The following is a 14,555-nucleotide window of genomic DNA, read 5'->3' on the forward strand; positions in this document are numbered from 1 at the left end:
GGGATGTGGACATAAGAAACAGATGGAAAATATACTTTGAGGGACTTTTGAATGAGGAAGATGCAAGGACTCCGAGAAGATGGGCAGCCTTCTGAGGGGATGGTGCAGAACATCAGTAGAGTGGAAGTAACGGAAGCCATGAAGAGGATGAGGAATGGAAAATCAGTGGGCCCGACAGAATTCCAGTGGAGGCATGGAAAGCACTGGGGGAAGAGGGAATTGACCTGCTGTGGGACCTGTTCATGAAAGTTTGCCAACAGGAAAATATACCCGAGGAATGGAGGGAGAGTACTCTTGTCCCCATCTACAAGGGTAAAGGGGATGCACAAGACTGTAAAAATTACAGAGGAATAAAGTTGATGTCCCACACAATGAAAATCCTAGAAAGGGTTCTTGATGGTAGATCAAGAACCCTTTCTAGGATTTTCATTGTGTGGGAATGCAAAGTGCCAAGATATGATAGAGTGCCAAGGCAAGAAGTCTGGAGGTGTCTGAGGGAGAAGAAGGTTCTGGAGAAATATGTCAGGTTGGTGCAGGAAATGTACAGAAATGTGAAGACAAGTGTTCAGATCTGTCTGGGACAGACAGAAAGTTTTCAAGTAACAGTTGGCTTGCATCAAGGGTCAGCATTAAGTCCGTTTCTGTTTTATATTGTGATGGAGGTGGTAACAGAGGAGGTGAGAGAAGATGTGCCTTGGACAATGTTGTATGCAGATGACATCTTGCTGTGTGCGGATTCAAGAGAAGAAGCAGGAACTAAACTGGAAAGATGGAGAAAAGTACTGGAAGAGAGAGGTATGAGACTGAGCAGAAGTAAGACAGAGTATATGTGTTGCACAGTGGGAAGGAGACAGATCTGGAGCTGGAAAGAAATGTCATCAGGAAGGCGAGAGGCTTTAGATACTTAGGTTCAACAGTGGAAGAAGATGGAGGAGCTGAGAAGGAAGTGGGATGCAGGATACAAGCAGGTTGGAGGAACTGGCTGGAGTGTTATGCGATAAGAGGGTGCCGATCAATCTGAAAGGCAAAATCTATAGGACAGTAGTGAGGCCAGCTATGACATATGCTATAGAAACTGTGGCCCTGAGGAAAAATATCAGCAGGATGGAAGTAGCAGAGATCAGAATGCTTAGGTGGATGTGCGGTGTGACCAGCAAGGATCATCTGAGAAATGACCATGTCAGGGGAACAGTGAAAGTTATGAACTTAGGAGCGAAAATACAGGAGGCAAGGTTGAGATGGTTTGGTCATGTGATGAGGAAGGAGGATGAATATGTGGGAAGAAGGGTCATGCAGATGGATGTGCAAGGAAGGCGGAAGTGTGGGCAGCCAAAGAAGAGATGGAGGGAGCTGGTAGAAGAGGACTTGAAGATGAAGAACTTGGATGCGGTGACAGCCCAAGACAGGAAGGTGTGGAGGAGACTCATTATCAACAGTGACCCCACTTAAGTGGGAGAAGCTGCAGAAGAAGAAGTGTTGACGGTCATGAGGAGACAGAGGTGGATAAAATAGTTGAGTTACTGAGTGATATATTCCTAGTGAGGTTACTGCTTTAATCTATATGACAGACACTAATGTGGGAACAGAGGTGGATGAATTGGAGGTTCTGATGATACTGTAAAATCTCAATGTAAATACAGCTGTGGGATTAGATGGGATATGAGCTACGGTTCTTCAAGAATGTGCAAGAGAACTAGTGATGCCTTTGACTAAGCTGTTTAATTTAAGCTCAACTCTGGTTGAGTTCCAAGAGAGTGGAAAGGGAGCAAAATTATTCCTTTGCATAAGGAAAGTTCTAAGACTACAGAAGAAAATTATAGACCAATCAGTATCTCGGGTGCGGTGGTAAAAGTACTAGAAAAAATTGACAAAAAAGAAAATTCAAAAATGGGTAGATAAAAATATGATACTCTATGAGGGTCAACATGGTTTTTTGATGGATTAGTCATGCCTTAGTAATTTACTAACTTTTTATAATAGAGTAACAGCTGAGCTGGATAAAGGAAATGACTACATGATGCTTTTACTGGATTTTGCAAAAGACATTTTCATAGAATACCACATGGAACACTGTTATGCAAATTAGAACTAAAGGGGATGAGTATGACACAGGTTAAGTGGATTAGGAGGGTGGCTGCAGGACAGATATCAAGAAGTGGTATGTGGAGGGACAGAATTGAGGTGAAAACAGGTGACTGGTAGTGTGCCACAAGGTTCAGTGCTGGGACCATTGCTGTTTAATTTGTACATAAAGGAAATAAATGTTGATATAGGAAATAACCTGAAAGGAAATATTCAGTTGTTTGCTGATGATGCAAAATTAGGTAAAAATTAGGTTAATCAAAGTGATGTGGAGAGCTTGCAGGACAATTTAAATAGGCTGTCAGTATAGGCAAAGGTTAATGAGTGTCAGTTTGATGTTGCAAAATGTCAAGTTATGCACTTTAAGATAAATAGATTACAAGCGGTTTATCACATTGATGGCCATATACTCCAGGAAATAGATGAAGCTAGAGATTTAGGATAGACAGAGAGTTAAAGTTCAGAGGACATATTGCTAATGTAGCACATAAGATTACTTGGCTAGTGAAGAACACACCTTAACAAGTAGAGATAAGAAGGTGTAATTGCTCTTTTTAAGGCCTCGATACACCCAATTCTGGATTACTGTGCTCAAGTCTGGTCTCCCCTGGGTTTCTTGGGGATATGGAAGCACAGTGGAGAGGATTCAGAGGCGAGTGGCCTGTGAAATGTTGCCCTATGAGGATAGACTGAAGGTGTGTGGATTGCAGAATTCGATAAGAGAAAAAGAGGGGATTACAATAGAAACAATTAAGTTGCTTAAAGGGTTTATGTAATAGATGCAGGGGAAATATTTCAGCACTTGGCAAGAGGGACCAGAATGAGGGGTCATCCCTGGAATTTGAATAAAGATGTGGTCAGTAGGGATGCGAGGACTAGATTTTTTGCTTGGAGAGTGGTGAATGAGTGGAATGGGTTGCCAGAGTCAGTTGTGAGTGTTTTTCTGTTAATGAGGGGTATGATAGATTGTGGGGATAGATTGGGTCTCCTGCAATGAGTGATCAGACTCCATGGAGGTGCCCATATAATAATAATAATAATTGTCCTTTGGGTTATTAGGCTTTGTTCTTCCTTTTTTTTTTTTTGTTGTTGTTTTTCATAGGTACCATTTTTATAGGCCTTGGTACCATAGGTCACTGCTGATAGACTAATACTGTTAAAAAGGTTTGATCTTATTTTGATATATTTTTAGTTTGTAATGGCATCATCTGGTTAAAAGCTTTCCAAGCAGCCTTTTTGCATCTATTTATTTCAACTGATATATCACTGTCCATTTTGATTGCTTGTCAAATATAAATGTAGCTTTCCACTATGATTTTATTTTGCAATATTTGATTCGTTGAATTGCAATTTGGTTTTGTTTTGTAAGGGTAGATTTGTAATCCTGCCATTCTACAGTCTTTTTCATTCAACATTATTTCTAATTCAGTCACAAATTTAGTCAACTGGTTTCTGTTGCAAACAGAAAATTTGGGAAAGCTTACACTGATGAATAAGCAATATTGAGATTCTAGAATGTTGGCTAGAGGTGAATGGGGTATTAAATTACAGTACTTGGTTGATAAACAGAAAAAGGATCATATGACAGACATCCATATTTGGTGAGAATTTCACTTGATTAATATGGCAAGATGATTCATAGTGAGCAGAAAGAGTTAAAGAATACAACACATTCTCTGGAGGCTATATAAGTACAGTGAACAAATGAGTTCCCATTGTTGTCATGTTGACGTATTCTGGACATAAATGTGGCAATCAGGTTCTTTCATTCACCTTTTTAATAATTTACTTCTGCTTTGTAACACGAATTGTACCCGATTTCCCTACTTTCCATGAGGATATCTTCTTGTCTTGTTAATGTGTTAACACTGTCTAGTTTTTCCAACAACTCAATTTTTAATGCAAAGAAAAAAAAATTACTTAGCCTTTTTATGAATTTAATCTTTGTAACTGGATTAGGGACTTTGTACTGCGCTAATTTAAAATCCAATGTCTTCAAAATATATCTGTACTGAAAATCCTGAAAATTAATTGCATCAAACCTGGGTCTACATGAAAATCAAGCAAGCTATAAAAGATAATTCTCTAAGTACAAAGCAACACAAAACTACATTACATCTGGTATGATTTTGGAAGCCCACATGTTGCTCGAAACTTAGTTAAAAAGCGATTCTCCAGGTCAATTGTAGTCTGTCCTATAAGGTCATCTCCTGTCATGGCATCATAATCCCATACTGATATTGTGAGATCTTTCTCAACTGCAAGTGAACCAGTTAACTCAAACATCCTGTGGAAATAAACACAAAACATTTTATGATAATTAATCACAAGTGCTATTCATCATATTTAACTGAATCAATTTATTATTACTTTATTAATATTATCATGTGACACCTCTAGGGAGTTCAAAAACTCATCAAGAGAGGGCACTTAGCCTACAACTTCCTGTCTCTACCACCTACAATGAACCGCAACTACGCCAACTACTGCCCACCACTACCACTAGTATTTTCACTGAATCTTAAACATCCATGCCGTTGCAACAAACTATTCCATTGATGAAAACAAGTTTATTCACGTATATGCAAACATATACATGAATGAAATTTCATGTATAAGTTTGCACTAAGGGCATGTTAATTAATTTTAATGATATAGATGAGAACACAGACTGATAAATATAACTATTTATTAACTAATTGCTAATATTTCACTGGTATTCTATCCAGCATATTCAGAGTACAAAATATGTTTGTCACAGTATGCAAGACAACTACAATCTGGTATAACAATGGGATTAGTTTGAACAATTGTAACATACAACACAAAGACTACAGTCCTAATTAGGCAACATCAATATTGGAAAAAAATAAAAATAAAAAAATATATAATTTGGTCTTCTTCCCTTCAGGTATTAAGCCTAATGGCCTATTACAGACTTATCTTTAGCCCTTCTAAGCCATACCCATCCCAAGGATAAAGTGGCTAGCCTTATCCCTCCCAGTGTGTCCTATGTCTGTAGCTGCATGTGTTCACGGGTCTTAATATGACTATCTCCCAAATCTTTGGCAAATTTATACAACCATACTTATTGAGGGTTGGAGTATGTTTCAAGGCTTCTGTTGATTACAGGAACAGCCTCTCTGACTCATAAAAGCTTCTGTGCAACACTTTGTTTTTTCCAATCGATCCTTTTTCCCAGCCTTTTTTCCACTTGTGTATCCCTTTTAAACCCATTTCTATAAATTGTACCCCTTGTTTTTAAATACTGACACTTTTGTTTAGTGCCTATCTTAATGTAGAATAGTGGAAATGAGTTGGGAAAGTACAAACTACAAAAGTACACTAAAAGTACAAACCACAGATTTAATTTTACAATATTTGTAAAACAGAAATAAGTATAGCTTCATGTTAAATATTGATAATGATGATCAACTATTTAACAAACTTTTGATTTATTATTATTAATAATATTTGTGTTATCTGAAAAGTCTGTAATAATTGGTATACAGATCACTAGTCGATTGAAACATTGTTGGTGAGATCATTGAGCTTGCTTTGATACACTTAGTTTCCTGAAATCAGGGTCAAAAGATGCAAGATACATTCATAAATCCACACTTGCATTAAGCTTGTTGCGTTATTTATTTTTTATGAAGGTGTAAGAAGAAAAAGCTCTCTCCACTAGTTCAGTATTAGTAAATGGCAAGAGGTTTTGAAGTGTCTCCATTAGCGATGATTCAAACTTAACATTTATTGTTCCATAACTAACATTTTGCACTTTGTTTACTTTACTTGTTTTTCCACCATTACTGATTATTTTTTTGTGTACTCCTGAATGGCCCAGCATGTACCGGGGGGGGTACGCGTACCACCGGTTGGGAACCGATGGTCTAGACATATGGAGTAATTACTCTGAAAGTCTGTAAACAAAACAAACAGTGACAGAATAGTATTAGAAGATATTCAAAAAGAATGCACACAAGAGTACATACAATACAGGTATTACTTACTATTATAATAATGGAATTAACTCGCGTAAAGTATTCTTTATTAGTTGAATTTGCCTGCAGATCACAGGCATCATCAGTACAAGTACAAAGGCTAATTAAACAAACAATAAATAGTGTTTAATTAACCTTTGTACTTGTAATGATGATGCCTGTGATACTCAGGCAAAAATTCTACTAATAAATAATATTTTACGTGAGTTAATTCTGTTATTATAATAGTAAGTAATATGTCTACTCACAGTATTTCCTTACTGAAACAATACAGGTAGAAAAATTTATCAAAAGACTGAAATGTGGAAAGGCAGGTGAAAATAAATGATATTTGACTAGAAATGATCAAATATGGAGGCTAAGTTTTGAAATGGCCACACTCCACAATTCAAAGGGCCTGGTCAGAAGGTTGAATTCCAGATAAAAAAAAAAGGGAATACTTGAGATAACAAATTATGGAAGAAAAACTTGGAGAAGAACAAGTTTTTCACTTCACAACAGATAATTGAAAAGTCATTAGGAATATAACAGGGATTTGTAATTAAGATCTGGGAAAGGCATAATATAACAAGATTCCTGAAAAAAGCTTTTCAAAATGCTACATTTTTATTAGGTAAATGGAACATTATACAGAGTAATATAGTCTATATTTAACAGCTCAGCAGTTAGAACTATATTCAATTAGAACTGAACAAAATACAGGAAGATGGTTTGATGTCAAATCAGATATAAGACAAGGGTGTACACTATCTCCATTCTCACTCATCATCTAAATGGGTCACATTATGAAAAAAATGGCATTAACCTTATATTAGAATCAAAAATATCAACTTTAGCTTTTAACTTTATGCAGATATATATAGAAATATATGTTTCTATTACTGAAAATCAGTAATAGAAACACCAAAACTATGAAGATAGGCAGGAACATAGAAAAACATCAGCATCTCAATGGAAAGCCAATAGAAAAAGTAAAATACAGTAAAATCTCTCATAACCGGCAATACCAAAACAACGGCACTTTCATAGGACTAAATTTAAACCTGAAATTTAAGCCTATGAGATAAGAAAAATTTCTTATATAAGCTTGCATTCTGGCAAGATTTGCTGAGCAATGTTCATCTATGTCAGCACATGATGTTATGAAGCCTCATTGTATACATAGTATTAAATTTTTAAAGCTCTGGCGACAATCTTGTAAGCAGGCAGACATTCAAAGTTATGTTATGTCGTCACACTAAGAAATTCACAACAACTTTCATGTGATAATACGTGCTGTAATTTTTAAATGCTGCTTAAATTTGATTTTGTGAAATATAAAATTATGTGTATGTGTTTTAACGTTTAAAATATCCACAGAATTTTTTATGTTATTTATTTAATAATGGCTGACAGATCGAAAAACACGACCAACGAACTTCGTGTGCTGCAATTTCTACACATATGGCATCACAAAACATGAAAGGGTAAGCTCTCAAAATATATCTTCAATTATCCGGCAAAATCTCGTATCCAGAATCAGCAAGTCCTGTTGTTGCCAGTTAAAAGAGATTCTACTGTATTTCAATTATTTAAGCACAGTTTTTAATGAAGATGGCAAATTAAATATAGAAATTATTATGTGACACTTCAAGGAATCCAAAGAATCATCGAGGAAGGGCACCTATTCTACAGCTCTCCATCTCCACTACTCAAATCCACCAACTACAGCAAAAAGTACACCAATGCCATCTACTGATCACCACCACCACTACTAGTATTTTCACAGACAATCACAAACTATCCATGCCCATGGCAGGAATCAAACCTGCAGCCTTTTGGCTGGAGAACAGATACACTAACCACTTGGCCAACCAGGGCCAGCATAGACAACAGAATATGCAAAGGTGGTATTGGTGGGGAGCCAGATTAAATTTATATGGAACAAGAGAAAAATTAACCAAGACATTTCAACTAGCAGTATGCAAGACAGTTCAATCCAGTTTTTAAATTATGAATCTGAGACTTAGAAATAAAGCACTTGATCAAAGGTCAGAGATGAGAATTCTGAGAAAAATTACAGGCCTTAACAGATGGCATTAATGGCAGAATCATTAAAAATGAAGATATTAGGAAGGAACTTAACATTGTTAGTATTTAAGAATGTGTGAGCAAGGCTAATCTAAGGTGGTAAGGTCACTTAAACAGAATGAGAGAGGAAAGGCTGGCAAATAGTAGAACAAACATCCAGAGGAGGACCAAGATCTAGGTGAATTTATTCAGTCACAAATGATTTAGAAGCCAAAATGTTAGTTCAGACAATATTGAAATTAATATTGAAATTGAAGTTAATAAGTAATAGACTAAGTTGGAGGAAAATTGTTGATATACAATTAGTGATAATGTAAACCTAATCACGTAGTACTCTATTAACCTGTACACTCCTTGAGGGTACATATCATGAAATTGATGATGATTAATCTCCTTACTAATTATAACCTTACAGATAGATGCTGCTGTGTTAGAAACAATTTTCAAAACTTTACTTGCTCTGTGCCATCCCATGTTCAATCATATTCATGTCAGATAACTAAAGCAAGTGAATGAAGCAGAGAGAGAGAGAGAGAAAATGATTTAGGTTCTTAGAGCCAGTCCTGCATAATACATTATTATCCAAAAGCCAAGGATGAACTACATTTTTATCTGTATATGAAAAAATTTACAATTACAAACAAATGTGGACAAATTTATTGTTAGTCTACTGATAAATTATCTTACACAAAATATATGTTATAAATTTCATACAAATTAAATAAAAAGTTCCACATTTCCCAAGGAAATGGTTAAAGAATTACATGGTTACGGTGCTTACAGAAACCTATGCAGAGAAACATTTCAGTATGGAATATATCCACCGCAAACTGTGATGCAGCTTTTACAATGCCATGCCATGTTTAGCACCAAGTGATTCAGGAGTTCTTGAGGCAAACAAAGCCCGAGATCTGGGGAGCGTGCTACCTACTTGATTTGATTAACATCCTCTGTCTCCAGAAGTATATCCACTGCTCGTGTGATATGGTATAGCACTGTCATCCATAAAAATGAATTCTTCACCTATAGTACCTCAGAACAATCAAACATGATGTTGAAGAACTTTGTTGCGATATTGTTCACCAGCCATAGTTCCCTTTTCCAGCACTTGCAGCTCAGTGCAGCATACTTGTTGCAGACATCTTGCTACAGTTTGTCAAGATATCTATGTACCTGTGCATGAATGGAACTGACTTGCCAGCAGACCTGCTGTGGTGTTATTGTTTTGCTGTTATAACCAAAAATCTGTCTTCATACTCAGTGATAGAGTGAGGGCAAACTCTTAGCAAACGTCTAGAACACATTCCATTGGTTGGAAACACTGCCCAGAGCCTGGATACAGCACTATGTGAGATACCAAACTATCTGGCAATATCAGTAATTCTGTGGCCTTGTAGCTTTTCAATAATTCTTCCCCATGTGAAATCATCAGGATGTTTGAGGCATTACAAACATCCTTAGGCTGTCTTGTAAGGGAACTCTTTTACCTTTTATCTTGTTGAGATAAAATGCATCACCCAAAGGCCTTTTTGCTTTTTATCCTGTTAAGTGCTACCACATGACCCCTTTTGCACATCATTTGAAAATGTAATTGCTTTCTACTCAAAACTGTCATTATACAAACTGCTACAAGCTGAATTGTTTGAATTTGCAGTTGTAATCTTCAAAAATAGTGTTTGTCCTTAGGTTTTGGACATTACACTATAAGACATGATATGGTACATTATCTTGCTGGAAACAGAATAACCATAACAAGAGAAGCAAACAGCCAGTACATGGAGATATCTCCTGGTCTTCACAAAGCTTACAGGGGGGTCAGTGTAATTTTCCTGGTGTGAGAGGACCAGAACAAAAAACATGCCCCTCAGACCATTGCAATTGCCTAGCTCAACCAGTCTGCAACTTTCTCGCATGATATCCATAAACTGGTCCATCCATATCAACAGAAGGAGCATGTTTTGTCCATTGATATGGAAAAAAGGAACTTTGTTTTATATCTTTATTTATCGAACTACATGACCAGTTGTCAAGAGAATCTTATCAATGAAATGTTGTCATCCTTTAAATGCATTAATATTGTGGGTGAGTTAAGAATTAAATAATCCAGAAACTCTGCTGTTAGTACCAAATGTGGAACATATTCTTCAAGCCACTTCAATCTTTAAATAGTAATTATAATGATAATCATAACAATTTCATTTTAATAAATTACTTACTCTCCAAATACAGGGCTGAGTGTATTGGGTTTATAGTTCTTTTTGTTGTTTGCTTTTTTCTTTCCCAGTCGAACGACTATATATGGGTCTGCCTATAAAGAAAAGTATTATTTATTTCACTTATATGGACATATTTTTATTTTCACAAGAGCTTTTATGATAATTCTTGTGGACCTCAATGACAAAAAGAAAAAAAGTATAGAAATATCCTATTTATATGGAGTTTCCTCCCTTTTCTCCCCCATCCCTATTGGGGCGAGTTGAGCCCCCTCATGGGGGCTTAAGTATTGATGGCTGTAGATCCGTGTGTGTTCATGGGGCTGGTTTGCCTGCTTGCTGGATGAATAACCCCAAATAAACTGGGGGGATGGGGCCCTGCTGTCCATGCCCAAGACCGGCTAACTTAGCTATGGCTGAGGAAGATCCTTAAGCTCCTAACGTTGGTGACGGGAATCGAACCCAGGACACTCCTTCCCCAGGCATATGGTTGCGAAGCACACTAGGCTAACCGCGTGGAAATGTCCTATCGAATACTAATTTTATAATAATATAATAAGCAGAACAAAAGCACAAAAATTTAATGCTAATGAATAGTTTTCAATAATACATTATAATAAATTTTTAATTACAATAAGAAATATTAAATTATATAGGAAAATTCACCCCCCTCCCATAAACATCCCACAAAAAAGAAGTTCTTAGAGGAGATGAAACAGGTGCTTTAATTTTGTATAAAGTTGAAAAGGAGTTTCAATGTTATCTTTTCTTCAGTTCACATAACAAAAGAAAAGGAACAATTATTTATTCAAAGGCCAGGCCGAGTGGTTAGCATATCTGCTCTCCAGCTAAAAGGCTGCAGGTTCAAATCCCAGTGTAATCCGAATGTTTGTGATTGTCTGTGAAAATAGTAGTTGTGGTGGCAGGCAATAGATGGCATTGGCATACTTATGGTTCATTATAATAAATTTAGTTTAATCCTTTATCCAAGTGTGAGCAAACAAAGTTTGCGCCTGAAAGTATCTTCAGGACTGGGTTAAGGTGGTACACACCAGGGCAACTCATTGCAAAGGTGGAGCAAGCTACCAACACTCCTATCTCAGTATCTCCTATAATAATGCAAAACACATCTCCTTGCGGATATGTCTAATGTTATGCATTAAGGGAAGGGCCACTACCCAGACTAGTTTCGACCTTTACTGAGGTCTCTTCAGTGGGAGCCAGGCCCAAGTGGAGACAAGTGGAGATATCAGGCAGAAGCATTAGCAGGTCATCTCTACCTATAGGAATTGCCATTTGGTGTGCCACCCTTTTTTAATAATTTACTCTGGATTTAGAGAAAGATGTTGAAAGTTTATTTTTCACTTGGTTAGAGTATAATAAATTTAGTTTAATCCTTTATCCAAGTGTGAGCAAACAAAGTTTGCGCCTGAAAGTATCTTCAGGACTGGGTTAAGGTGGTACACACCAGGGCAACTCGTTGCAAAGGTGGAGCAAGCTACCAACACTCCTATCTCAGTATCTCCTATAATGCAAAACACATCTCCTTGCGGATATGTCTTGGTGGATTGATTGGCAGAGACAGAGTTGTAGAGTAGGTGCCCTCCCTCGATGAGTCTTTGGACTCCCTAGAGGTGTCACGTAATAATAATATTTCGACTTGGAAATTACATCAGTGGCAAACAGTAGTTGAATACAAAGTAGAATATGAAAAATGAATTGGTTTGAAACAGTACTTAGTCTGCTCAAAATCAATTCATTATTGGTATTCTACTGTTTGCCATTATTGACAGCCTATAATTTTCAGGTTGAAATATGCGACTTTTGAGTAAATGTTAATTGCTCCTTTCCTGTGTTACTGTGTGAAATGAAGAAAACCATATGGCATAAATATCTAAAAAAGAACAGTTTCAATGTGATATTTTAGTAAACACAAATGTATACAGATCAAAACAGAAAAATGAAATATTTTCGTTTCTGAGCTTTAATTATCTATTTAAAGCTATCTTTAATATCTATTTTAAGAAAAACTTTCAAATTAAACTACAGTTAATAACAAACACATTCAAGAAAAATGGGCCTGAAAAGGGAAAAAAAACCTGATGATAAAGAAGAATGTTGATTACAAAATAGTAACTGATGTTTTCTATGGGGTGGGAAAAATTAGCATGTGCTACTAAAATGTAACGTTTAAACCTCCTATGAAATTAAAGCACCTGTTCAGCTCCCCTAAGGCCCCCTCCCATTCTGAGCTGCATACCAAATTAGATGTACAATCAACCTATATTGGAGAAACTGCACATTTATCAAAGGTGAATCCATATCAGGCCTTATTATCCTGGAAACATAATGGGACAAGAAATGCCAGACTAAATGGCTAGATTGGTTGCATACATAATAGTAATGCAGAAGTCATATTTCCATAACATGGAAATATGACTTCAATACTTCCATCTTGGTATCACTTCTGGGTCTGGCTCCCACGGATGAGACTTTAATAAAGGTCGAAACTGGTCTTGGGGGGGGGGGGGGGGGGCTCTTCCCATAATGCATAGCATTATGCATGTCCATAAGGATATGTGAATTGCATTATATGAAACCAAGCTAACTGATGTGAAGTCATTAGCCTCTATATACAAGTAGCCTAGTTGTGAAATGACTTCACATGCAAACTTTACTTGCTTACACTTGTATACAGGAATTGTATACCAAGAATATAACTTCTTGGCATCTTTAATTTATAGTATAACTAAGCGAAAAAACTTCCCAAGATAATGTACTTCTCTGCATTTCCTGTACAATATCAACAAAGAAACTGCCAGTACAACTATTTTAACACATTTAAAAATAAATATGCAAACTTAGAAAACTACATAACAGAAAAATTTTATATTTTTGAATATACAGATATATACTTATACTGGTGAAATGTAAGAATGTCTCCCTACATGCTATCTGGCATTAAGTGCAGAATCTACAGATAAACTAGCAATAATCAGCTTTTAAGTGAAGATAACCAAACATAGCAAAGTTTTTTGCCTTTCCAAATTTTGTTAATAGGATTTTGAGCTACAGAAGCTATTTGTCTTCTTTAATATTCTGAATACTAAAATATTTCTTAATCATGATTAGTTAAGGAAAAAAAAAACTGGAAAAACTTTAGAATTTGCTATTGCTTACCTTTCCACTGGGATCTTTTGGGGCTAGATCAACAGCCCGAATCACATATATCCTCACTATTACTTCCTCACTTGTACAATGTCCAAGGGCTTTCAGAATTCTTCTAGGTCGTGGATCATCAGGATTAGAAGGCAAGGGATATACCCTTAAAGTACCCTGTGAAAAAACCATGTGTGTGTCAATTTGGTTTTAAATCTGATGCTATTCAGAGCAATTAAATTAAATAAGTTTCAATTTTAAAAGCATGGTCATAGCTAATAAAAACAAATGCAGTTATATATTAAAAACCTTTTTATGTAATAAAGCAAAGAATATAATAAAATAAAAGTAAATAGCATTAAATATTTGAGTTTTATTTTTTAAAATGTGTAATCATCTTATATATTTTAGCTTCTGGGTATGCAGACATCAATGAGGCAGCTGAGTATAAGAATGTGTATAAAATATGCCCAAGTTAGTACCAGTGTAACAAACCAGAATGGGATAGTTAGTATTAAGCATCAGGATAGTGATGGGCCTAAGGGGCTTTTGCACTTTATGTACACTAATACCAGGAGCATTAGGAACAAGCAGGAGGAATTTTTGGCGTTGGCTAGCTCATCCTGGCCAAAGGTTATTGGCATTAGTGAGACATGGCTAACAGAAGATGATAGTCAGTGGGATAGAATGTGAAGTGTATAGTGTGTTCAGGAAGGATAGAAAGAAAAGAATGGAGGGGAGGAGTGTTGTTGATAATAGCCTATGAACTGTAACCAAAGAGAGAAGTTCGACTGCATGACAGTAAAAATAGCACATTTGAAACTATCTGGTGTGAGATTGAGGCCAGCAGAACAAAATATACAGTTGGATGCGGTTACAGTCCAGGGGATGGAAAAGACTGACATAGTATGCATCAGCAAAGGGACTCAACGAGTCAAGGACAGGTAATCATTTATGGAGGATTTCAACTATGAGAACACAGATTAGGAGGAGGAGAGGACACATGGGAGGAAGGAAATGGATTTTA

At 36.4% G+C, this 14,555-nt stretch overlaps 1 protein-coding gene across 3 annotated transcripts in view; it reads right to left on the minus strand.

Annotated features, from left to right (window-relative positions):
- Window positions 1-14,555, minus strand: part of LOC150106416 (dysferlin-like) — a 328,783-nt gene that overhangs the window by 114,898 nt on the left and 199,330 nt on the right. For all 3 annotated transcript variants that reach the window (XM_090393128.1, XM_090393127.1, XM_090393129.1), the window contains exons 40-42: window positions 13,550-13,705; window positions 10,373-10,464; window positions 4,199-4,369 (exon numbers count right to left, since the gene is read on the minus strand). In XM_090393128.1, the coding sequence (XP_090249254.1) occupies window positions 4,199-4,369; window positions 10,373-10,464; window positions 13,550-13,705 (419 nt within the window). The remainder of the gene's footprint in view (window positions 1-4,198; window positions 4,370-10,372; window positions 10,465-13,549; window positions 13,706-14,555) is intronic.

Source organism: Typopeltis vanoorti, chromosome 5 (genome assembly GCF_054136105.1).
Source record: "Typopeltis vanoorti isolate ZY-2024b chromosome 5, IOZ_Tvanoo_1.0, whole genome shotgun sequence".
In the NCBI taxonomy this organism is placed as follows: domain Eukaryota; kingdom Metazoa; phylum Arthropoda; class Arachnida; order Uropygi; family Thelyphonidae; genus Typopeltis; species Typopeltis vanoorti.